Source organism: Gallinula chloropus (genome assembly GCF_964237585.1).
Source record: "Gallinula chloropus genome assembly, chromosome: 1".
NCBI classification, from domain to species: domain Eukaryota; kingdom Metazoa; phylum Chordata; class Aves; order Gruiformes; family Rallidae; genus Gallinula; species Gallinula chloropus.
In genome coordinates this window covers 147,123,618-147,149,066 of record NC_140085.1, presented here as the reverse complement: position 1 = coordinate 147,149,066, position 25,449 = coordinate 147,123,618, and the positions used below count along the sequence as shown (strand labels likewise).

Sequence of the window (25,449 nt, the reverse complement as noted above, 5' to 3'; positions counted from 1 at the left end):
GAAATACCAAATCTCATCTTTCCACGATGTTCTGTTTGAGGGACAGGGGCCTAACTACATACCTTCTGAGCATAAAAACGTTATAATGTGCTCTACAGTCGTGGTCCAAAACCAAATAGTGCAGAATTTGACATTCTTTAGAGAGGTGATTCCCGGGTTCAAAGTGCTCTTTCAACACAATGTGTTGCAAATCTGAAAAAACCTTGTAGGTATTTTATAACGCACTGTGCAGAGCGGGAGTTGTTTGGCTCTGGACTGGCAGCAGGATATCCGGGATATTCACACTGTGGCAGTGAACAGAGGTCAGTAACAAATGAAAGCTGTTACCATCTGATGGCTGTTTAGTCACCTGTGAAATGTGGTTTCTAATAGACAGGTTTCCACATCATAGGAGCAGCCACTGCAATTACATGAGCAGAGCCAACCCTCTTGTCAGAAGACTCGTTAGAGTGGCTAACAAGCACATCACGCCTCAGCTTAGCCTCAAACCGATCCCACCAGTTAAGCATTTCCAAACACAGTGTCGGGACGTGTGATTGCTGATGGTGCTCAGGCTGCTGATGGAGAAAGAGCGCGTTTTGCTGTCGGAGCTGTTGGTCTGTCTCTCTTAGAAAGGCCTAATCAGTGAAAGCTGAAAAAGCACACAGCAGCATCGATGAGGTCCTGGCTCCATCTGAATAAGATGCTGGCAAAATATTCGAAGGCTTTGCTGGGTTTAGGATTTCATCCTGTGGAAGGAGCGTTGTACGAGGCCACACTGTATCTCCCAGTGAAGCTAATCATGGCCAGACTTGATTGTAGTTACTGACCAACTGGCTGAAAAAGTCAGTGATTAATTTTAAGAAATGAGTTTTCTTTGAATGCAGGCTCACGCGTGCCAATTATAACAGTACACCTGTGATAAAATTAGGGAATTGTTTTTTCCTTTGAGTTTCAAATCTGCTGGTGACTGAGGAATTTTTTTTGGTGCCTTAAAACATCTGTGTTTTGTGGGGAAGTGTCAAGGGGAAGGGAGAACCACAGAAGTGTTCTTTCTCCCCCAGAATACCCTAAATAGTAAAGAAATGTTCAAAGTGGCTGCGATTTTTCTTTTCCTAGTGGTTCAGGAGTATTTAATGTAGTATATCATACAGTCTGGAAGGCCTCTAGTGTCTTCGTTGAACTACAGTCCCGTAAAATCTGTGAAAGGTCTTGCACTGCTTTTAAGTAGGCTTTGGATCTAGACCCCTATGAGTCCTAGTTTGTATTCCAGTTGCATGCTCCTTTCAACAGGAGACAATAAACTTGGGTGGTAGGAAACAAAGCTCTTAGCAAACATACGTGAGTTGGGTCATATTTTGATGTATTGAAGGAGCCAGTTTTAAAACAAAGCCTGCTTGGGCTAAGTATATCATGAGACATTATAGCAGAAGCATGAAGAATAAGGCGAGCACAGGAGTTATTTGGAGAAAACAGTGTACACTGTATGATTATATATATTTTTTCCCCTAAAGATTGCAGCGCTAGCATAGAAATTGCATTGTAGCTGCATAGACAAGAAGCGTTGATACTCAAGAACACACATGTGGTTTATAGGAAAGTCAAGCAGTGACACGCTTTTGGACACTTCACTTTGGATGTAGCCTTGCAGATGGATGCAAGGCATTTAACTACCTTGACCCCACACCATGACTGCTGAAGGGTATGGAATATCAAGGGTGGTTTGACACCCATGTATTTGCATGGCTGTAGCTGCATTGTGTTGACATTTTCTTTATAATATGCCACTTTTTTTTCCTTTTTCAGAAGCGTATCATTCACCCATAAAACTCATGTTCTGATTTAAAGCATAGTTAAAGGGTCTGCTTAGCTAAAGGAGAAGTTTTACTAAGTATAAAAATGATTGCTTTGACAAAATGGAGAGTAATATGGCATTAACAAAGACAACTCACTTTATTTTTTGTTTTGTTTAACATGCATAACTCTCAGTACCCTTAGATTTAAAAGACATTTAGAAAAAGACATTTAGAAAACTGGAAGTCACTTAAAAGATTGTTTCTTTCATTATCTTGACAAACCTTGAAAAGTAGTTTCTGTGCCTGCATAGTGATTATGTTTCAGAAACAGTTCTTAGGGATTTTATTATGTGCTGAAACATATGTTTATAAAACAGACTATAACCTGGTGGAAAAAGTGTCTTATAATAATAAACCTGTCGATGGGCCATATGCTGCCATCAGTATGTTTGAAAAAAAAATAATAATAAATTCTTCTACAAGTGTTAAGTAAGTTTACAGCCCGAGTGTTAAGTTAGGGTCAGGCTGTGACTGGCCCTCTGTGGATTGAGAGGGGGAGGAAAGTGCATGCAGATCCTCCTCATGCTCTTTTCATTAGCTCACACGGCGGCCGTATGAGGTGGAGCCGGGGTAGCACCCCTTCCCAAAGGGCAGCAGAGGCTGTTCGAGCTCCATGGGAGACCATCAGCAGTCCTCCTCCTGCAGCTTTCCTTGGCTGGCTGACCCAGCACAGGGCTGTGTATTTTGTAAAACTTGGCTGAGCTTTGCGTGGTCTCTCCCCTCAGAAGAGCAAGCCTCTGAGGTTAGATGATCTGCACTGTAAAGGTGACAGGCCAGATGTATGAAGCCAGTACGAATCAAAGAGCTCTGATGACTATGCAATTGGATGGAAAATGTGGAAAAAAGCTTCAGCTCTTACTGTCTACTGGGTAGATCGTTTATGTTTCATGGATTTTTCTTTTTTTCTTTTTTTTTTGAGCTTTTGTCACCATTTGGTTTTTTTTTTTAAATGTAGGTGACATGGTCGTGGCAAAATCTTTTGTTTCTGAAAAGCAAAAGTAAGATGCAGTAGGTCGAAGACTGTGTCATTCTCATAAAGCACTTCTGTGCGGGATCAATGTTCAGTAAATGTAGACGCTTTCAAGCCTATTCTACTTTGGATGCACTCGCATAGATCCTGTGAATGGGAGTCATGCATGTGTGCATCTCAAAAAGAATAGGTCTTTTTGTAACTGAGGCATTTTCTGTGTAGAAACGTACTTCACTGAGAAGTGCCTGTAATGTCCAAATGTTTTCCATCGCTGATCGGCAGAGCACTGCGGTGTTTTCCTGGCAACTCGGCAGGTGATAGCCATTGTCAAAGGAAATATCAAAGATTAAGGAGAGTTGTTTAAAGTTGTTGACCATGCTGAAGGCAGTGTCAAGAGATGCATGAGGTTGCCATAGTATCCGTTATCAAAATCAAGATTGTGAACAGAGCAGTCCCCACCAGGAGTGAATTCCTTACCCACAGTCTTTCCAGGGTTTATCAAAGCTTTTAGTTTGCTCAGGGGAAATTTGCTTCTTGAGGGCTGAGATCTTCCCCCTGGGTTTTCCTGCCCAGAAGCCTAAGGAGGTATGTCGCGTCTGTGCGTATGAGCCTTCTGGCCTGTAAGAGGGCCTTGGAGACCGAGGATGTGGAGCAGGGAGAGGGAATAAGCTGCAGCAGAAGCACTCAGACCCCAGCACGGAGCTGTCAGTCACATTGGAAACGGACAATAGGGTGGATCAGTAATCCTTGGAGGAGGGGGTACTTGGAAGTTATGTGGATGTTCCCTTGCAAAATGTTTTTGCTGCACCAGAAAGTAAGGCTGAGTATGGATCAAAGGAGTAATTGAAGGATGACAATAAGTCTGGATAGGAAAACATCTGTGCCTGGTGAGTGCTTACCTGTCCAAGAGAGACACTTTGGTACTGGAAATACCCTGGGACCGTTTCACTGCAGTTCAACCTGATGAAACGTAGCTCCCCCACAGAGTCTGTAATGTTCTGCCAAGTTCTTACACCCAGTTGGATCTGAGGGAAGGGTCCTGGGCTTTGGAACTGTCTCCTGAGCCCAGCCGATGAGGCGATGGAGGAGCCTGCAGTGAGCCAGGCTGGCTTGCCTACCGTATATACAAACCCACATGTGGTGTTAACAACTGCAGCGCTCAGAACTGCAGCAAACCCACATTTAGTAATAAAATAGCCTGCAACTAGTCAAAGGCACCAGTAATAGCCAAGCAAATTTGGAATGTCTAAGCCAGCCATTTTTAAGTTATGAAGAGCCAAAAAAAATTAGGAAACAGTCCAAGAAGTGAAGAACACCTCACTTTTCTGGAACTCTCATATCTCCAAGATGCCTTGGCTGATCTACCTCAAACTTTCCAGAGAAGCTTTCCTTGGCACGAGACCATGACTGTGAAATTTCATGTGACTGGGTTTTACTTTGCTGAAGTTACGAAGGTTAAAACCAGAGCTTGTTACAGAAAGCAAATCTCTCCATTGGAAATATTCCTGCATAGTTGGTACTCATACCATCTTAATTGTTAACTTGCTGTTTCTTCAGGCTGATCATATTTTTGCTATTTATTATAGTTGTGAGGTTTTTTTAAGGGTAAGTTCAGAGCAATATAGCTCGGAGCCAGATTACGCATGGATGCGTACAGGCATAAGTGGTAAGGCAGAAGCATTAGTCGTACATCTGCTGGAGAAGGAACCATAGTTATAGTCCTGCTTCCACTTGAGTATCACTGGAGAGCTTTTTGGAGTGTCTGGTTTTAGACCTCACTGTTGAGTAGATCTTTTCTCACTCTGCTTGGTAAAAAAGAGTGTCTCTTGGTCTGCTTATTACTGTCACCTCCAGGTGAAAAATGCGTCTGGTTGATGGCCGTCTTGTCATCTGGGGTTTCCCTAAGTGGCAGCTCCTGCCATTGGAAGCCATAAAGTTGGCACCAGCCTAAGACTGGTATCAATGTTCTCCATGGGTGCTCTTGAGCTGCTCTTCACTGTGTCTGAACATCTGTGGCCTGAAACTTCAAGCTGCCAAAATTGTGAAATTTCACATGGGTGTTGGAAAATACAGATAAAATATTTGTGGTCCTGGAAGTGGCTTTTATTTTTCAAGTTAGGGACACCTTAGCTGTGGCTTAATTCTGTATAGGAGCAAGACTGCCAGCCCTTTCCTCCACTCTGAGTGCTGTTTTCTGAAGGATGCAAAGACCAACGCATGCCACTGCAGATACTCGCTATTGTTAGATGGAGCCAAACGAGCAAAGGTCCCTAAATACGCTGTATTTAAAGACACTGAATAATTTCACTGAGTCACTTTATAGACAGAGCCAGCAGGGCTGGAACAGATGTCAAGCTGCAATGAGCCCTCACTCGGAGGCACAGACTGAGCATTTGAAGTTGATGCTTGACCGCATTTTTCCTTCAGGGGCTCAAGTTTGAAAGTGCCCGGAGAGAATCGGCAGAAGTTGGATAGTGCTGCTCCTGGAAAAGACAAGATGCTGGTGATCATGGTTTGGTAGTACTCTGTCTCAGGGTCTCAGGAAGGATCCCCCAGTGCCTCCTGAGATCTGCAGCTTATGAAACCATGGGGTGGTCCATGTCTGTGCGAGGCATGGGCTCTGTCCTCTTTGCCATCTGTACTGGTGCTCACATCTCTGCCTGTGCTAGCATCTGTAGCAGAGGGAGGTTGGTACTGCTTCTCACTTAACACATCCCATGCTAAACATGCAATTGTCTGTCAAGATGCGGTAGATTACCATGGGTTAATTCCCTGAAAAAGGGTGTCCGCATAAAATACCTATCAGAAGGTTTTCTATTTGCTCGGGCGTTTTATTATTAGGAGCCAGCTAAAAATCAATCTGCCACTACACAGGCAGCCAATGAGAAGCGTGCAGGGTGGGTGTAATGTGATCACAGCTACTTAAACCAGTGATCAGATATACTGCTACAGTCTGCAAAAGCTGCAAGCACTAGAGAAACCCCGCTGAAAACTCCTGGACCACGGAATTAAAATAATTAAGCCTTGCAGTCACTGGAATATATGTTGCTCTTGCAAGGTCGTCATGAGATAAATAAGGGCACAGCTAGAGCACAGTGCATACATGGAACTTTGCTTTTGTAGTGTGTGTGACACAGAGCCTTGCTGTTTTTTTAAAACAATCATAGAACCATAGAATGGTTAGGGATGGAAGGGACCTTAAAGATCATGAAATTCCAACTCCCCCGCCATGGGCAGGGACACCTCTCCCTAGAATGACTAGCTGCAGTTGAAAGTGTCCTGAGTATTCTTCAGGTGATTGATGACAGCACCAAAGCCACAGCCGTCAAAGAGGAAATGCAAAGCAAAACACAGAGATATGAGGGTGCATCGCTGCATGGCAGTGTAAGTGCTCTGCATAGAGACTGCCTGAATGATTTCTTTGGTAAGCAGGGCTCCGCTGAAGGAGATCACCTCAATGAATTTTTATCTTCTTGGCATTTCTAGAAATAGTGTGTTGGTGCTCTTCAGACTGCAAAGCTTTGAGTTACTACTGGTGCTACTCCATCCCATGCTTGCAGATGAAAGTTTCCAAGGAGTCTCATAAACCCACTGCACAAGCTGAGAGAAGAGAGAGAAAACAGCATAGCCCATAATACTGCAATATTACAGTATTGTCTACTGCTGCAGTAACCCTGCAGTGTTTGGAAGGTCTCAGGCATACCAGCACCATGTCTAATCAGTCAAGCAGCCAGTAGTAATTCATAGCCTTGACTGCTGAGAAATTCAGCATGGCCAAGATTGCTATCTGATCCAGCTCAAGAAAGAACCTAGGGAAAGTGAAGTCCTCTTTCTGTAGTAGTTTGCTTTTTGACAGTGCCATTTTAACTTTCTGGATTTGCTCCCTTGTTATCTAAAAAACCAGTTAAAAGGTAAAAAAATTAAAATGCTCCTCATTAAATCGTTGATATTATTTGCTGACTTTTAACATTTTAGGTAAACGAGACAGGAACATCACCAGCCAGACAATACAGTTAATCAAAGGCAATAAAGCTGTTGGATGGACATGTACTGCTGGAGTTTCATGACTCTGAAGTGTATTATAAGTGCACAATGAACCCAGTAAGTATATGTGAATAGAGTATGAAGTCTTCCTTACCTTACTGCTGGAGTAAAGTCAGCTGCTTTGTACATGATTCCAGCCTACCCCCACATCCCAGTTGTTTGGAACCAGCTATAAGGCAGAAGTGTGGTCAGTAACAGCGGAGCAACAGGAGACTTGCACATTTCTCCACTGCCCAATTTTCTCAGAAAGTAATATTTGATACCACATCAATTCTACTGTGGTTTTGGGATATAAACTGGAATTGAATTTTTCATTCAGATCCACTAAACCAAACAGTTATACTTTTCTGTTCTTTGAAATGCAATACCTTTTTAAGCAAAAGATTCCCCTCGTTTTCTGTCCAGCTGAAGTGAGGTTACAAAAGAATAAAATTGCAAGTCCTGTCTACAAGAAATACTGAGGAAAATGTCAAGTGACTTGGGAGTAGCCATGTTAAATAAAAGTGTCAAAAAGATAAAAACAGATTGGGTCGAGACTTGCAGCAGTGGTGACTGGTTCATAGGTCTTGGAGATGGTTCAGCGTAGGGATGCTGCTTCTCCTGAGGTTTTAGAAATCAGGAGGTGGCTACGGTGATGTGGTGATGCTGGAGGAAACCCATGACTGTAGTCTGGAGTAACCAGTGGTGGCCAAAAAACTGGAGAAATAGTAACTGTAGAGGTAATGCATAAAGTACATAAAGTATGTATTAACAGTGTTATATTTTCCAAGAAAGACAGTGCTTTCAGACAGCAAATGCCGTGTACTAAAAGTCTATTTTTTCCCGAATTCACGGATGCCCAGGCCAAGTGAAATTGATTTTAAACTAAAGGCACCGACGAGCCTGTTTCTTACAACAGCGTGCTTGGCAGAAAAGTGATATATTAGAATTCACATAAACTCAGATTCTCTGACTCCAGGAAAGGAAACTGTATACGTTACCCACCGACGGAAACATGGGCTCCTCTACAGTATGCCCTTGGGCATGTTCTATTTAAGTTATTCTTTACGTGCTCGTCCATACTTGGTTTCTGTATGGAGACAGTGACATTTACGGTATATGTAGTCTGGAGTACTGCTTCTGCCACAGGTTTTAATGGTTACCTCCACTTACTGCAAAAAAACCAAACCCCACCAACCCAGAACTAAGCAGAGATCTTGACATGATGACGGTGTGGAAGGTTGAACAGAAAAAAGTTGTTACCCAGGGGTGGTGATAAAGTTTGAAAACACTTCAAAGAAATCAGGTTTTCCATTCACTTGATCTGAGCCATACAAATTCTTTTCCTTTAATGGCTCTTCCCTTATGATATCAAACCATGTAACTCCTCTCATTCTTTCATCAAAAATGATTCAGACCTGAGGGACACTTGTAATTTGGAAGTAATTAGTAAATAAGTCAGATAAATACTATCCGCTGAGAATTTTGAAAGCACATTGGATAGGAGTCTTAAAGAGCTGTATCAAATTTGAACAATTAAAGCTTAAAAAAATTATCAGTAGTTAGTATAATAAGTCCATTTCATCATAAATTAGTTCCCTGTTAATAATTTCTGCTGCTTTTGGAGTGATCTGAAGAGATTTGGCAATCTCAAAAAGTGGTTGAACTGGAAGAAGGAGAAAAATCTGTAAAGGTACAACATCTTTGGGTTAAAACGTGGGGGTTTCCAGCTACCTGATTCACAGTATGAACTTGGGCGATGTGCGGGGAGCCAGTGCTTGTGTGCAGATACTGTCAGCGGGGTGCTGCACCCAGAGCTGGACCTCAGCAATGTGGGTGTGGGTACTCCCCCCCTCTCCGACCAACTTTAAAGAGTGGTTGTTTGGCTTCTGCTGGGTTGCAACATATTGTCTCTCACTTAAGAAAAGCTCAGTTGAGCTCGTTTTCTTACACTGAGGCCAAAAACTGGCTTGTGTGACTGCTGCTGAGGGACAGGATTGGGCTCTTCCTTTGGAAAAGCAGAGTATGAGCTACAAGGTATGTTTGAATAAATGCAGCCTCCTGCTGCTCGTAAATCCATCTTAAAATCTCAGAGTTCCTCTAGCCAGGTGTCTCTTCAGGATTGTGAGATGCTACAGGATTTGGCTGTAGCTTTGTACCAATGAAGGGGTGAGGTGGCTGAAACATGCCAATCTGTGCCCTTCCTCTCTTTCTCACCGCCCTCCAGGCTCTGTTAGGGGTAACATCAAATTTCCTGTTTGAGGCGGGTTGTGTTGTACATTTATTTCACCAGAGTTCCTAGAAGTACTATGAAGCTGTACAGCGCATTGAAACAAAGTACAGGTTACAACAAAATAAGGAAACATGCTATCCCTATGTAGAGCTTCTCCTGCTTTATTGGATCAGTAAATTTTGTTCAACCAATTCGCCAAACTGGGCTTAGCAATGAGTAAATTCCCTACTAGTGGCAGGTTTCCTACTAACGAGTGTGGATTACCAGCACTTTGCTGTCCTACCCCATGTCCAAATAGAGGTCCACAAGAATTTCACTCTTTCGCCTCAGCAGAGTAGGGATAACAGAAGGCACAGTTACTGAAAAATATGAGATGTTTGGAGTGGATTTAAGACAGCTGAACACCAGAACAAGAGTCTTATCACTGCTTGGCATCATTTATTATTGCTGCCAGTATGTCTTTCTGCATTTTTATACCCAGATTTAGCATGAGCTTCAGTACGTTTTTCTCCAACAGTTTTAAACAAAAAAAAAAGAAACAACATGCTGAAAGCAGGGAAATTTTGCTTTGCTTGCAGTCATCCTGCATAGTATACCCTATACCTTCCGTAGCAGTTTTGACTGTTAGTAAAACAGCTCTACTGAACATATGCTGACTAGGATATAGATGCAAATAAGGAAATAAAAGCAAGAATAATGGAAACGTTAGAAATGTTAATCATTAGCTTTTAGATCAGACTTCTTTTTTTTTCTTCTCTCATTTACTTAGTGTCTGAACAGGACTGAAGCAGGACTAAAACCCCATCAACAGGCTAGGTTTGAGAGGATTGATCCTTATGGGTCCCTTCCAACTCAGGATATTCTATGATTGGGTGTTGCTAAGGAATCAGTCTATGTTGAAACAAAGATTTCTTTTTCAGAACAGTCCCTTTTTATGTTGGCAGAGAAAACCTTCTTCTGATTGATTTAGGGCAGTGAATTGGCTTCACTTTATTACTTGCTGTGTGCCTTTAGCACTTAAAAGCAGCAGACATGGATTGGGGCTGTGCTATGCTAGGCAAGGGGTAAAACCACATAAAAGTTTGTCTCCATCTCCTTTTTTGGCTTGATTCTCCTTAAGGCTGGCTTGAGTGCTGCTGATGGCCTCCCTAAGTGGCAGATGGCGCCATGGGGAGGGAAAACTCATGTTTTGAAGGAAGGCCATGAACCTGAAGAGATTCAAGCACTGGCTCAGAAGAGACTCCCTGGGAAAGCAAGCTGGCGAGTACCCCACAGGAGCATGGGCAGGTCCCAGCTACTCTTTACCGCAGACGGGATGGAGACTGTTCCCATGAGTGCCAAGTCACCAGCACACAGCAAGGAGAGGGAAAAAGAGAGTTTCAGGTGTGTCTGACATCTGACTGAGGGTTCGGTTACTCTCTGTGCTGGGCAAAAGGATGTTCTTCCTCCACAACTTCTAAGCAGGGTGTGCGAAACCCAGGTGGGGTGTTTGCATGGCTCAGCTATTTGAGGCAGTCTTAGAAGGAAGGCTTTTTACTGTTATTTCAAAGGCCTGCCTGTTGGCTGAAAGCAAACAAAAAGACTCAGCCAGCATTTGAATTACTGATAAATATTTTAATGCAAATTTTGAGAAGGCCACCTGTTGAAGAATTGGAGGAAGGGAATATATTACATGTATACTGATTAGCTTCAGACTTCAAAGTCAGTGTTTTAAGTGGAGACTTTCCTCCAGACGTAAAGGCATGTCAACAACCTCTATCATGTATCTTGGTGAGAAAAGAATTTACTCTTTCACAGATCCATCTGTTGCAGCTTGTAGATCTCAAAGTACAAGGTTTTAAATTCTGTTGTCTCTTATGATGGTGAAAATTAGCATCAGATGGTAATTCCATAGTTGCAGACAGTGAGGATGGGCTCAAACCTTCAACTTTTATTACAAAAACAATTAACATAATAGTCTTACAAACTACCTGGCTGTTTTGCCTCTCACTTCAGTTTTTCTCTCTTTTAATGATGTATACTGGTTAGGGCTGGGATACAGTTAATTTTCTTCACAGTAGCTGATAAGGGGCTACGTTTTGGATTTGTGCTGAAAACAGTGTTGATGACACAGGGATGATTTTGTTACTGCTGAGCAACACAGGACCTGAGCCAAGGCCTCTTCTGCTTCCCCACCAGCGAGTGGGCTGGAGGTGCACAAGGAGCTGGGAGGGGACACAGCCCAGACAGCTGACCCCAGCTGACCAAAAAGATATTCCAGACCATATGATATCATGTTTAGCATATAAAGCTGGGGGAAGAAGGAAGGAGGGTACGTTTGGAAAAATGGTGTTTGTCTTCCCAAGTCACTGGTAGGCGTATTGGAGCCCTGCTTTCCTGGAGATAGCTGAACACCTGCCTGCCCATGGGCAGTGGGAAATCAATTCCTTGTCTTGCTTTGCTTGTGCATAAGTTTTGCTTTACCTGTTAAACTGTCTTTATCTCAACCAATGAGTTTTCTCACTTCTACCCTTCCAATTCTGTTCCCTGTCCAGCTGGGGCAGGGAATGAGCAAGTGGTGCTCAGCTGCTGACTGGGGTTAAGCCACAACACGGTGTCAGAGCTTTCAGAGACCCTCATTTTAGGGTTTTCTTTCTGCTACCTTCCACCTTGTAAAGTCATTTGTACATGTAGGGAGTAAATGGCAGGTGCTGGGAGAGAAGACTTAAAATGCACTGCACATGGGCACTAAGGACTGCACAAAAGGGAAAGCTATGAAAAATCCAACCAACAACCTCGACTTAATTGTCACTTTCCCTCTTACTGTTTTCATGGTGGTAGTTCTTAGCTATCCTGTTTCTCTGCAAAATTTCCAGACAGGTAGGACTCAGGTTCCAGTGGTTTGTGTCAAATTGCAAACAGCCGTATCCCCCACAGAAGATACTTCTGTTGATCTAGTCATAGTTTAGACTAATACTGCCCTAAGCCATGTGTAAAACAGTGCCAAAATGGAGAGGAGAAAGGAGAAAAAAAAAAAGGGAAAAAAAATAATGATACTCATGCGACTTTGTTTTGCTTCATGAAGCCAAATAAAACATCCCAGCTAGTGTAGGTTGGCTTATCATCAGCATAGTCATGTTAAGTATTAAAATGTACAAAAAAGGGGGGGAAAAAGTGTTCCACTCCAGGAAACTTAGATGTTGGATTGTATTTGTAATGTAACAAGGGCTGAACTGACTTCATCCTTCAGTTTGGCAAGCCTTCTTCTTCCAGGGTGAAACTTTTCATTCAAGCTTTTAGCCTAGAGCAAAGAAGCCTATAGAAAGCATGTTGGTTGGATGTATGTACATGAACGTATCGAAATGAGGCATCAACAGTGCCAGTTTTCTAAATGCTCTCTTAGTTATGTTGCTAACATAAACAAGTAGGAATTGGCACCAAGATAGAGCTGAGAAATAGGGAACGATTTATTTACCATTGTTCTTTTTCAGAGTTTTTTTTTTTTTAAAAAAGGGGCTTTCTTCCTTTCTGGAACAAATGTAAAAAGACAAAATAGAGTCTAGTAAAAAAGTTAGTAATAAAATGCAAAGCAAAACACAGTGCCTATAGGACTTGCTTTATTGGAATATACAGTAGAGAGATACTCTGAGGATGTAAAATGTACTGCTATATTGAGATACAGATAATCAATATATTGCAGAAACGTCCTTGCTTTAGAGTGGAAAATCAAAATTCTGCAACTGTTCCTGCCTGGAAGAGTTTATGAGTTTGGTCAAGTTTTTTTTGGTGATAGGATTGGAACAGACCTTTTGTCGCTGCGCTCTCTGTTCGTGCGCCTGTTAGTATAAATGTTTCCTTCTTTCAGGAAGCAATTCAGATTGCCCTTTTTCAGTGCAATTACTGCTGTGTTAAGTTCAAGTAATATAGCATCTAAAAACATTTATGGAGCAAAGAAAAGAAGCCTTTTATTCTAGCCTTGCCAAGAGGAGAAATAAAATGAGCTGTTGTGCTGGAAGTGTAGAACGGCATGAGGATTTGTAATGTCCTGTTTCTCGTGGTTTGGGCTTGTGTGCAGCCTGAGATTTGTGTGGTTTAATGAGACTGTGATTCGTTTATCCTGTCAAGTTTTAAATAATAAGAAAAAAAAAACAAACCCTCAAAGCACTTCCTTCCTTTTTTGAATTATGTGTTTTTGCAACTATGGTATCAAAAGCTGTCCCTTAAAAAGAGGGAGGGGAACCAAATACAGTTATGTATGTTGGCTGAATTTTTTTTTCTCATGGTTTATTAGACACTGAGCAGACTATGGATTTCTCTGTGCCTGCGCCTCTCTGTCTTGTTTCAGGGCATTAAGAGATTTCTGCCATCATGTTCAGTTACATATGACATCACAACATCAGCATGGGCTGCTCCTGAAGTGTCCTTTTGCAGGGGGGAAAGGGATTAAAACCTTATACCCTGGGCAAGGAAGGATCAGTCCCACAGAAAGCCAGGCTGTGCTGAGGATGAGCTCCTGTAGTTTGGAGCATCTCCACATGGAGTATGAAGTGACATTCACAGGGTAGAAGGAGTGAAAAATGTGTGCAGCTATATTTTGGGAGCAAATCCATTGCAAAGCCCAGTCTAAGGATGCCCTGGTGCAAAGGATGGGAGGGGAGAGAACAGCATAAGGACCTGTAAGGAGCATGGTGGGTGCCTCAGGGTACCCTTTCTCATGTATGAGGATGGCAGGAAACAGCACATTGACCTGGGAAGGGCTTCCCAGAATAAAGGGGAAAGGAGGCTCAGGTCCTGCTGCTCACCCACATCTTCTGCCTAGTGCAGGAGCTTGGTGGTCTCTTTCCCATTGCTTGCTAGGAAGAAGTAGGGTTGGATGCTCTGGGGCTGAGCCTGCCTTCAGCTTCAGCAAGGCTCACCAGGTGCTTCCACAGAGGGAAGGATATCACCATTCTGGTGGGAGGAAGTTTTTGCTTCCAGTTCTCCCTGCCCTCTGATGAGATGTCCCTGCTTCTGGCAGATGTTGTTTTGCTCTTTCACTAGCACTCCTGCCCGGTGTTGGCATACTCACTTCCTCCTCATTGACTTCACCTCATCAATAAAAGTAAATACATTAATAAGGTGGTTAAGTATGAATGGAGGATGCACAAGTAAGTGATGGCCATCAGTCTGAACACCTTCTTTCCACACCTGGCTTTTATCTCCAGCCAGTTTGTGGTTTCAGCCTGCAAGCCTCATGCAGACATGCAGCGTTTGGCTTCCCAGGACCTTAATGCTGATCAGGTCCCCTGAGAACAATTGCAGTTCCTCTACAACCGTTTGTGAGAGGGAGCAGGGATGCATGAGTGCAGCATGGAAAACACGTGTGCAGCTCTGTTGCTTGATTTGCAAGGTTTTACCCACGTAGAGGAAATACTGAGGTATAAGGGTGTAACTAGCTGGGATGGTGTTTGTACAAAGCTGGATCCTCTGAATATCCAGTGGCATATTGAATTTAACTTTGGAAAAATGACTTCTGGGTTGCAAGCGCACGTTGTCGGTTCATGTCAAGCTTCTCGTCCACCATCACCCCAAGTCCTTCTCTGCAGGGCCAAAAACTGTTCAGAATGGTGAGACGGTAGTTCTGCAAGGGCAGAAAAGATACCTTTGCTGCTTCTCTACTGTTTCTGTGTGAAGTCATGCTAAGGACTGTGGTCTAAGTGGTGGCTTATGCATCCATGTCCCATGGTGGAACCATGGCTATGTGAGGGGCTCCTTGAGAGGCTGTAGGGACTGGGTTATGTTATGAAAATCACTTATTTTCAGCACAACTATTTGACACTTCTTCCCCTTCGTAGTTTTGAACCTGGAGGCGATTTATGCTGAAACTGTTCTGAATTTTGCATGCAATGAAAGGTAGTACATTTCTATAGAAATCCTCAGTTACAATGACAGGACTGTGGTCAGCTCATGACCATTCAATAGAAGACAAAGAGGTTGTGTTGCTTTCCCTGGCCTAACATGTGGGAGGAAATCCTGGCTGGAGCGTTGAATTTCGGCAAGTATCAGAGTAAAAGTTGCTGTCATGGCTCCAGAGCAGAGATGCTGCAAGTTGGATAGATGGAGGTTGACCCGAGAGGTGCAGTCAGTCACTGCAAAGCTGCGTTCTCCCTGGCCCTTGATGCTGTGATGAACATTTCCATTGGCAGCAGGAAAGTCTGTACATAAAGGCTAAGAGCCATTATCATTACTTTTACTTCCTTCCAGTCAACCCACACTCGTGTAACCTGTATGTGGACTGTGGGCTGTGCAGGCAGCACTGTGGGCTGTAGGAAAGTGATAGCTGGCTTCAGTGCTAAGCGGCTTGAACCTGATGATGGAGCATGGATGGTGGGTATCGGATGCATAGAAGCTACCTTTGACCTCCCACTGAAGCCTGGAGATTTATATATCTAAGCCCCTATGCTCCTGCAGAATAATCTAGGACACGTTCCTTGGCAGAAGCCCCACTGAGCATTTCTCCAGCTGCCGGGCTGCCAGCTCGAGTGAGTTTTTACTGCAAGTCTCACTATATTTGGTAATTTTCTTCCAGCCGGAGCTCCTGGAAATGGGTCATTAGTAAAAATAATAAAAAATAAAATAAAAAAACCCACCACTTCACCTTCATCCCCTTTATCTTGAATTCCTCGGGTTCTATCAGATAACCTGAGAACAGGCATGATGCCTGTCTGCATCTCCAGGAGCAAACCATAACCTGAGGCTCTGCTTTGGAAATGTCTTGGCTTGGGATTCTTGGCTTGTATTTAGCAGCTGAATTGGGTTAGCAATATCATCATTTCCCTATCTCCCAAAGAATATTCCCCAAGATAACTAAATATAGGTTAAAGAGGCACTGAGCAATATAAAAAAATATATATGTATATTAAAAATCCTCCTTCAGATTTGTTTGAATGTTTCTTCATTTGTTTTAGAAGATACTCTGTTATGTTGCCACAAATAATAAATACTGAACGCAGCTTGAAGGAAGGAGCCAGATTTATTGGGACTAACAAGGAAGTTGTCCAAAAGAGATTCGTTAATTAGGAGGCCTAATCACAGCCAATAAGACAAGTACCCAGGCCATCAGCAGACTAATATACATCTTTTGGCAGTCACCACTCCCCACAGGCTTGCCTGTCTGTTGCTGCCTACTGTATGGCTTCCACCGCAGAAATGATGTGATAATGCTAAAACCAATTTGGCACTTCCCACATGAGAGGATGAGTGTGTTACCCCCATCCTGGAAATGCAGCCTCCAGCTGTCTCACCCTATGCCAGAGGTTTCTTAATACCCTGGAATTAGCTGACTAAGAGATGAAGCAAACTAAAGGAGCGTTTGCTATCTGTTGAGGCCGCCTAAGCTTTCCATCAAATAAACCCTGGTCTGATTCTCAGCCCTTTGGGAACGGTTGCCCACAGCTAACATTTGCTACCCCAAATAACCCCGAGGTGACCTTCTCACTGCAAAGCTGCAGCCAAGAAAAACCCTGTTTAACATAACAGTGCGCAGCTTAGAACATCAACTTGAACCGTCCTGACCTCTGAGCTGCTGGGGTCTGTACAAATTAATTTAACAATAGACAGTGTTGAAAGGGAGGAATGTTTCAAAGGATTTAAAAAAAAAAAAATGTCCCTCATCCATCTTTTCTCATTTAAGAAATAGTCAGGAGGCCTACTTCAGAGAAATTAAAAGTGCTCCTTGTTGCAAAACAATGGGCTATATAAAGGAAGGGGGAGCACATTGGTTTCTTGCATCTCAGCATGGCAAAAGGAAATTTCCCGTAAATGGGTGTTGCTTTTGGAGAATTGGCCTTCAGTAGGCTTTATTTCCTAGGATGCTTCAGAGATACCCTCAGGGCTTGCCTTTTTTTTCCGTAGCTGCTGCTAGTACTTCTATTAAGCACATAAATAAGTGTTCCCTTTCTGCCCGCTTCGCCTGTGTGTACCTTGTGTCATGCTTTCCGTGGCTTCCATGCAAGTAACCTGACTGGGTAAGAAGGCAGCCCTTCTCCATATGGTACATGATGCCTAAATCAGTTAATGATTAAAAAGCCCATCAGGCAGGAGATATGTAGCAAAAGGAGACAATAGCTACAGGGGCAAACATCTTTTATTACTTCTGCTGAACAGGAACCTGGGTTGGGTTAAATCTTGGCTGTTTTCCCTTGGCGCAGACGTCCTCGTCTGATCCTCCGTAGCTGGAGCTTTGACTCCAGCCATCTCATCGTTTGTAAATAGAAGGATTGCTATGGCAGGGCTGGGGGGGTTGGAGACAGTAAGCAGCGTTAATGAAAATTTAAAAATTTGCATAGAATTGCTTTGGCAGCTTGGAAGCTGTGTGATGAGCACGGGTGAGAGAGATGGAAGTTGCTTCCTGAAGCATCCAGTAGACTTCAATAATTACATCTACGAAACCACCTGTTTTTCTTTATTTAGCCAGTGTAATTCACTGTGATCATCGTTTCAGGCCTCCTACACAAATGTTTTTGTTGCACTTCCTTCTGGAACACCGGGCATGAGCCCCAGACACATCCCCAGGTGGTACCGTGGGAGATTCCCTGGTGAGCAATGGAGGGGTCTGCCGCCAGCGAGGGGGTGGGGAGCTCTTGGAACGGCTGCCCTCTTCTCCCAGACATTCCCAAAACCTGGGACTTGGAGGTGTGAGATAAACCACGGGGGCTGAGGGGGAGAGGACCGGGTGTTCAGTGCAGAGGCAGATAAGATAAGGATATATTGCTCTGGACTTCCTGCTGTGCTCCGCGCACAATCTTCAAGATCCTGTGAGGTTGTAGGGGTCCTCTTGCAACTAATACAGTAATGACCTTGAATTTGCTTCTAGCTCAGCTGTACTGCCGGAGGACAAGGCTTTTCTTGTGAGTAAAAAAACATTAAAGCAGCACAGAGATTTGCCTGCATAGCTCCGGTCTTCAAGAGATTTGAGTATCCTTTTTGAGGCCCCACTTGCAACAGGGGATTGTAGATAAGCTTCTGCAGGAGTTAATGTGTAAAGTTTTCGGATTTATTCTCACTGGTGCTTCTCTTTCTGCTTGCAGTGTTGACAAATATACCCCTGTATGCTGATTTGTTTGTTTTATACAGCTATTTTGTCACCGTATGAAAAAGGTGATCGTGTGCGTGCTCAAAGGTGCACGCTGACCAAGATGAGTGTGCTTTTGTGACCTTGTAAGTGTTAGGGGAAAAAAAATTGATTTAAAAATAATTAATAATGCAGCTCATTCCTTTTTCAGGTTGCAACCTGAATATCAGATTTAGAAATCCAGAGTAACTCTTCATGCTGAGGCAGTCTGCTTCACCAACCGTCACATGTTATCACAGACAATTAGAAATGTTCATAATCTTGCACCTGAGTTAAAACTAAACCCTTTCTACTCCTTATCCACTTCTGATTATAAGATACAGCAAAACGTGGAAGAAATTGAGAAAAACGTGAGGGTTTTTTATGCATTATGTGTAAATTGTGTTTCGACTTGTTACGTGACTCAGTGGAAAATATTAGTGACCTCTTCCTTTACAGCTTTGACTTCCTGCAAGCTCGTCTGCTAAAAAGATTCTGGGAGATGCTTCCTTTGCAGATCCTGTAAGAAATGTACATTCAGCGGGAGAAACATCTGACTGAGCAAAGTCTAACTTACACAGTGGTTTGGAAGCCACGTGTTGAAAAGTGCTGGGGAAACACAGCAGGGAAAATGATAAAAAGGGATGAAAGCAATACAGACGGGCGAGGAACGCTGATTTAAAAATGTAAACCATCTGAACACTGATGAGTGGGCAGGTTGCAATAACTTCAGGGCAGACCTAAGTTGCACAACAGTCATACACTGTAAGTCGACTCCCACAGGACATAGCCTGTAGGGTTCTAAAATTGGAAGGGGTTGCAGGAGGGGGAGCATCGAGGTGCTGCAGAGAACAAGCTTGCAGCACCAGCAGAGCACAAGTAGGAAATGGGTCAGCTGGAGTAATAGCTTTTATTCCATGTGGCTTGTGTGAGCCAAGCCAAACGTGTGTGGAGCACAGGGTTATCTTGCTCAGGAAAATTTTATTTCAGTGTATTAGAAATGAATGTTTGCAATGAAATTTGGGCATCCAAGTGTGACATGAATTCTCTCTCTGGTTGAGGAGTGCCCTGAGTCCCAAAGTCAGCTTTTTTTGCCTTTTTTTTTTTTTTTTCTCTTAAATGTTCTAGGCTTTGTCTAGTTCATTAAAATAGTCTTGTGTTTGGCAGTGTAATGCTGTGGCCTCACATTCCCCGGAGGTCAGCAGAAATGCAAGCCTGAAGTCTCCCTGCTAATACCACCTGCGGTTTGTTCTCGCCTCTGCATTGTGGTAGGCAATCTCCTTGCCCCTGCTGAAACAACTGGATGTGTGGCCGCACTCAAGGGGATAAAAGGGCTGACCCAGTTTAAAAAGAACCAAAAAACCCCAACCCTCTGTATTATATTTTTCTACCTTACCCCCTCCCAACTCCCCACCCCCACGCTGTATGAGTTTACTGGTGCGTTTTGTAACATGCCAGCTCTGTACACAGGGGTGATGGCAGTAATGGAGGCATGGTGAGGGAGCGAGGGACAGTGTGTCAAACGCCTTACTGGTACCGCTGTTATTGCCAGTTGCTTTGCGAGGTGAAAACAAAGGCTTAGTCGCAGCTTTGGTCTAAAGTTTGCACTCAGCTTTGATGTACTTTTAGCAGCTTGCAGAGAGGCGATAGTGCCTGGTCATTGTGGTTTTGATCCCTCTTGATGGTGAGGTCTAAGCAGACAGTGTGCTCTGAGATGCATGTGGAGCTGTGTGTGCCATTCAGATGCGGTGTGATGAGAGGGTGGCTCCTTGGGCACTAGCTGTTAAGGAAATCCAGGCCACTCCCTGGTCGCAGCTGGCAGGTACAAGGGGCTGTTCAGTCCCACCATTAAGTGATCAGTGAAACAAATGGTGTTGGAAACAAAACTCCAGAAGAAGGGGTTTATTTTTAATCTGGATCAGGTTAAGTCATCTGTCACTAAGGAGTACTCTTGAGTTACACTGCAGTGTAGCAGCTGTGGTGCAGGGAGGTGAATGGTAAGGCTTACAGTGAGGCCACGTTGGATTTTCTTCAGCCAGATTTACCACTGATGCCCACACCACTTGATTGCACGAGTGACTTTGTGTAAGGGCGTAGTGTGTACCATGGTCCAGAAATGTGTTAGTGTGTTTTCCTTGGAACACAGCCCCCAGTCAGACTTTATTTAATTTGGGCTATGCATCCCTCTGGTAATGCATAAGCTGTCCAAAGTCCTCGGGCATTAGCAGAGCACAAATTTCCAAGTCTAGATCTGACATCTCCCCCTGCTTCCCCTTTATGTAATCTCCATCCTTAACCTAAAGGCTTGTGTTTAGTTAGTTGTGCCAGCCGTCACCCTCCAGTTTGGGAAATGCAAACCCCTTACACCTTGACATGGAGATCTCCTTCACGCCACCCCAGTGTGCATGCAGCATCCATAGCAGAGGCACAACAGTTGCTCTCTTAATCTCGTCTGATCCTCGGCTGTGCTCCCTGGCAAACAACGTGGCCCACTGGTGCTGTGCCAGTTCGTACCAGCTGAGGAAAAGAAAAGGCTGCCCTCCAACCCCCACCCCCTAGGTGTGATGCCCTCCCCTGGATGGTACCCACAGAGCATCGTCCTTTCAGGGCTGTGGGTAGAGGGCTGTCCAGCTGGGAGTTTGTGCTCTCTGCCCAGTCCCTTTGGGGACAGGCTTGCCAGCAGTCCCACTGCATGAGGGCTTTCAGTGGCAAAAGAGAAGACAGCTGATACTGTCCCCACTGTGCATACAGCCAGGCGTGGGTTTTGCTTTTGCTGTCTTAATGCTATACTCGGTACAGCAGAAGCAGGCAGGCACATGATCTCCCCAAAGGCAGGATCCAGTGTTACTGTAGAAACTGGCCACCAGCTTCTTTTGTAGCTAGCAGCTGTCACTCTGTGGTTACAGCCAAAGTGTGTCACTCCTGCGGTGTTTGCAGGCTCTGGAGTTTGTTTCTGCTTCTGGATCCTCTGTGCTACAACTTGGAGATTAATTCAGCACCTTCTATCAAAGCATGTTAAAATATTCCTGAATTGCATCTAATTTTAGAACCATGCTTGATTAATATTTGATGTCCTTTCCAGGTTTCATTTTCCTTCACCAATACTTCAAGGCACAGAGAAGCTGGTAAAGGCATTGCCATGAAACCTAACTTGAAGCAATGGAAACAACTCATGCTGTTTGGGATCTTTGCATGGGGTCTGCTTTTTCTGGTGATATTCATCTATTTTACGGATAGCAACACTGCTGAACCAGTTCCCAGTTCCTTTTCTTACATTGAAACTAAGAGGCTTTTGCCCCTTCAAGGCAAACAGAGAGTAATCATGGGAGCCATACACGATCCATCATTCTCTGAAACCATTGATGGGAATGAGGTACTTCTTAGTGAAGATCTCTTAGATACCTTTAAATCGGGGACTGGAAATATTAAGAAGTGGACTGATTTGGAAGATGCTTTTAGAAATGAAGATGAGTTTTTTCCATCCCAGATAGGAAGAAAATCAAAAAGTGCTTTTTACCAAGTGAATGATGATTATTTATTTGCTGCTGGTCAGCCTCGGCCGCACAACCACCTTCAAGAGATAGCAAAATTCATCTCAGCTGATGAGGACAATCCAAAAGTAAATATTTTACAGAACAACTGGAGCCATCAGAGAAGAATGAGGAGAAGGAGCACAAAGCACAGGAGAAGCCAGATGCTCGATGAATCTGATGACTGGGATGGGCTGTATTCCACAATGTCGAAATCCTTCCTTTACAAGCTTTGGAAAGGGGATGTCTCTTCCAAGATGCTAAACCCTCGACTGCAGAAGGCGATGAAAGATTATTTGAGCACCAATAAGCATGGGGTGCGGTTCAAGGGAAAACGAAACTCCAAGTTGACGGGAGACCAGCTATTCTGCGAGCTAAAAGAAAGGGTGAATGTGAAAACAATAGATGGCAAGGAGGCTCCCTTCTCCACTCTTGGATGGGAAAAGCACGTTCCCCAAATTCCACTGGGCAAATTGTATACACATGGCTTTGGGAGCTGTGCCGTAGTTATGTCTGCTGGTGCAATACTGAACTCCTCTCTAGGGGATGAAATAGGTGGGTGAAATGCATCTATTTATGTGCATATATGTTTGTACACATTTGTATTCATGTTTGTCTTAAAAAAGGTTCATTTTCCTCAAGCATAGGTCTGTAAAGCCTGGTCTTTCTCTCTCACCAGCATTACGTGAGTGTGAGCTTATGGATTTCAGTGAAGCTGTTCCCTTTCAGGACAACACAACTGAAAGGGCAATCAGGCCTGAAGCCATAATTTGATTTAAAGAAAACAATGACGCCTTCTTATCTTATTATGGCTTGCAGTATAAAGGAGGCATGAGTTTCATCAGGTCTGCCATATTTGACATTTTGCTGCTGTAAGTGTTTATTTCTTCAGCAGATGAGAGCCATGTTCAGGTTCTATTCTGCAAAGCTGTGTTATACCCATCTATATTTTGCAGTGGCTCACAGAGAAGCTGCTTGTGGTGTTACTATCCCAGACTGAGCATTGTCTCCATAGCCAGAAGCAGCAGAGCATCCCCTTCATCTCTTGCGTGTTTAGAGTTCACAAACATACAGAATTCAGACCTTTGAGCAGCCTCATGTGCTGAGGTCAAGTCCCCTGACCTCTTTTCCAAGAGTGAATTTAAATGAGTTGAAGTATCTCCTCCCATTGTTTCTCCATTGCTGCACCGAGTCAGTGAGGTTACAGGTGCTGAGATGTCAATGTCACGCAGAATCCCCCACTTCAAGGTGAGAGCTTTGTGGTATCTGTTCAGAAGGGCATTGTGGAACCATAAAACTAATCCAGATCTCTTTTTTTTTACTTTTCAAAAATGAGTGTTGCTGCTCATGTTAATGTCGCAGTCACTCTTCATTTTAGTACTACACATGCAGTATGCTAAAAGTGCTGAAAGAAGGATGAAATGTATGTCTCAAACTTAATTCTGTAGCAAGAAGATTTATCTCCTTCATCTCTCTATAAAAATCTTTCGATGTGCATTCACTAATCCTCCCATCGTCCAGGACTTCACATCCCAATACCTGCTTCATCGCACCGCACCATCGCTTTGACACAGATGGGTTTCCTTTAAATCTCTGGGCTACATTCAAGCTGCTATCATTATCAAACTACTCTAATAGGCTTCCAGCACAGCACAGGTGCCTGGCCATCTTGAAGTTAAAACCGCCCCAGGGTAACCCCCAATTTCTCAGGAAGTCACCCTGATGTAGAAATCTTTGGTGTAAAAGTGCTTGACGGTTCCTCCTTTCTCCCATGTGTTATCCTTGACTGAAACAAAATCTTCTGTCAGTGTTCCCCAGTACGCCCAGTTTACACCAGTATGAAGTAGTGCTCTACTGGAAAATCCATAGCACTTCATGACATATTTACATATCTACATACTGCAACATGCATCATGACAAACTTACACATGCAGGACCAGCTGAGGAGCTTGGCATGGTACCTGGGGGCCGTATGCTCCTGCGTCTACCCATTTTCTGGGTAACACTCTGGGCTCAGAAAGTGTATGCCATTCTCTGAGGAAGAGCTTTTGATTTAATTGGGAAATTGTAATCTGATGCCACCTAAAAGAATGCTGTTTGGTGAGGTCTACAATGAAGCTTCAGATCTCTTCCTACCTGTAGTACAGCGAAGTGTGTGGGGCAGCAGGAGTCACAGAAGGTTTTTTCCAAGTGACTGAGCAGACAATTCGGCTCAGAATTGTGGGGGTCAACTGACTGCTAAAAGCCATCCCAGAAGGGCCTGGTGCAAACCCATGAGTCTTAGCTGTCAGCATGGCTCTTGGGAAATGCCAAGATGCCAGAGACGTTGTGCCAGGTTTTCTCACTTAAAATGGAAAATGAAAGCTCCAGCATCTGTTTGTATTGTTATTTGTATGGGGAAGAAGTTATGCTTCCCCTGCAGAGTCCGGATTGTGTGCGTTACAGTTGAGCTCCTGACTGTGCCTTTCCACCTCCCCTCTAGTCCTTGGAAAAGTGAGAAGAGTCTGACCAGGAAGAAAAAGATGTTCCAGATGCTCTTTCTCCCCATGCATCCACAGCTGTAGAAGAGTGTCCTCTCCCAGAGCTGGCAGCAGGGCTACTAACACTCCTGGTTGAAAATGCAAGCCAACCTGCTAGTTTGGAGGCACCTTGGGCAGCTGGTGATCCTGCTCTGTGGAGTCAGCCTGGCACTCACATTATGGTCTTCTGTAGAGGTGCAGCAAAGTCAGGATCATTAGGGAGGGCGGGAAAAACACCCCATGCATGAGTTCTGGGTTTTCGACCATGGGCTGTACAGTCTTGGTTGATGAAGTTGCTGCAGGCAAAAGTCTTTTACTATTTATCCACCTAAATGAAAAAAAGTCTTAAGAGAGCAGCAGCAGAGGACATTTCATAGGCCTTTAGCACCCTCTTCTGTAATCCTCTTAGAAGCGCAGACAGAAACGTTAATTTGGGTCCTACCTTTGGCCCTTCACCCTCTCATCTCTCTGTTGATTTTTGGTGGGGGTTTTTTTTGGGTTGGTTTGTTTGGGTTTGGTTTTTTTTTTTTTTTTGAATGAAACTAGGTATGGAAATACTGTGCAAGAACAGCATCCACTCCCATTGTGATCATGCCATTTAATAGGAGACCAAATTATTTTGTTATTGTCATGAAGGGATCAGTGATCAAAACGTCAATTTTTTTATATCTTTAAAATGTTTATCTCCAAATACTTAATAAGAGCACAATCAGTTGACTTAAAAACAGCTGTTATCAGTGTTAGTCAGTGTCCTGATGATAGATTTTATGGTGAAGGAAAGGTGTTTACTCTTGACATCAAGAAACAGCATGAGTAATGTTGGAAATGCAGCACACCGTCTCTCAAGTTATGAACCATACAATTCCCGTTTCCCAGCCCAGTTCTCAGTCAACAGGTTGTTGAAAAGTTATCAAATTCAAGTTCAAATGTATGATCTGAAGTTCAGAAGCAGGTTTCAAGTATAAAGGACCTCTGGTTTTCTTTTCCGTCTCCAAAAATGTGGAGTACCTGCAGCTTCTATTGATTTCATGTCCTCTAGGGCCTACGCAATCAAGATGCTTATGTTTAGAGAAGCAAAGGCTAGGTGTTGAGGCTAGGGCTGTCCCTGAATAGGGATATAGAAAAAGCCTTGCCATCTTCTTAGTTCCTGAGGAGTTGGGCTCGTGTAACATTTGGCAAAAATCTCTCTTTTTAGACACAACATGTTAAAGCAAGTAAGTATGGCTGAGATTGGACTGCTGGCTTCATGTCACACAACATTTTCTTGTC

General features: G+C 43.7%; 1 protein-coding gene across 2 annotated transcripts in view; it reads left to right on the top strand.

Annotated features, from left to right (window-relative positions):
• Positions 1 to 25,449, top strand: part of ST6GAL2 (ST6 beta-galactoside alpha-2,6-sialyltransferase 2) — a gene marked incomplete at both ends in the record, with an annotated part of 52,403 nt that overhangs the window by 5,152 nt on the left and 21,802 nt on the right. For both annotated transcript variants that reach the window (XM_084277252.1, XM_084277253.1), the window contains one exon: positions 21,214 to 22,216. In XM_084277252.1, coding sequence (XP_084133378.1) covers positions 21,214 to 22,216 — 1,003 coding nt within the window. The remainder of the gene's footprint in view (positions 1 to 21,213; positions 22,217 to 25,449) is intronic.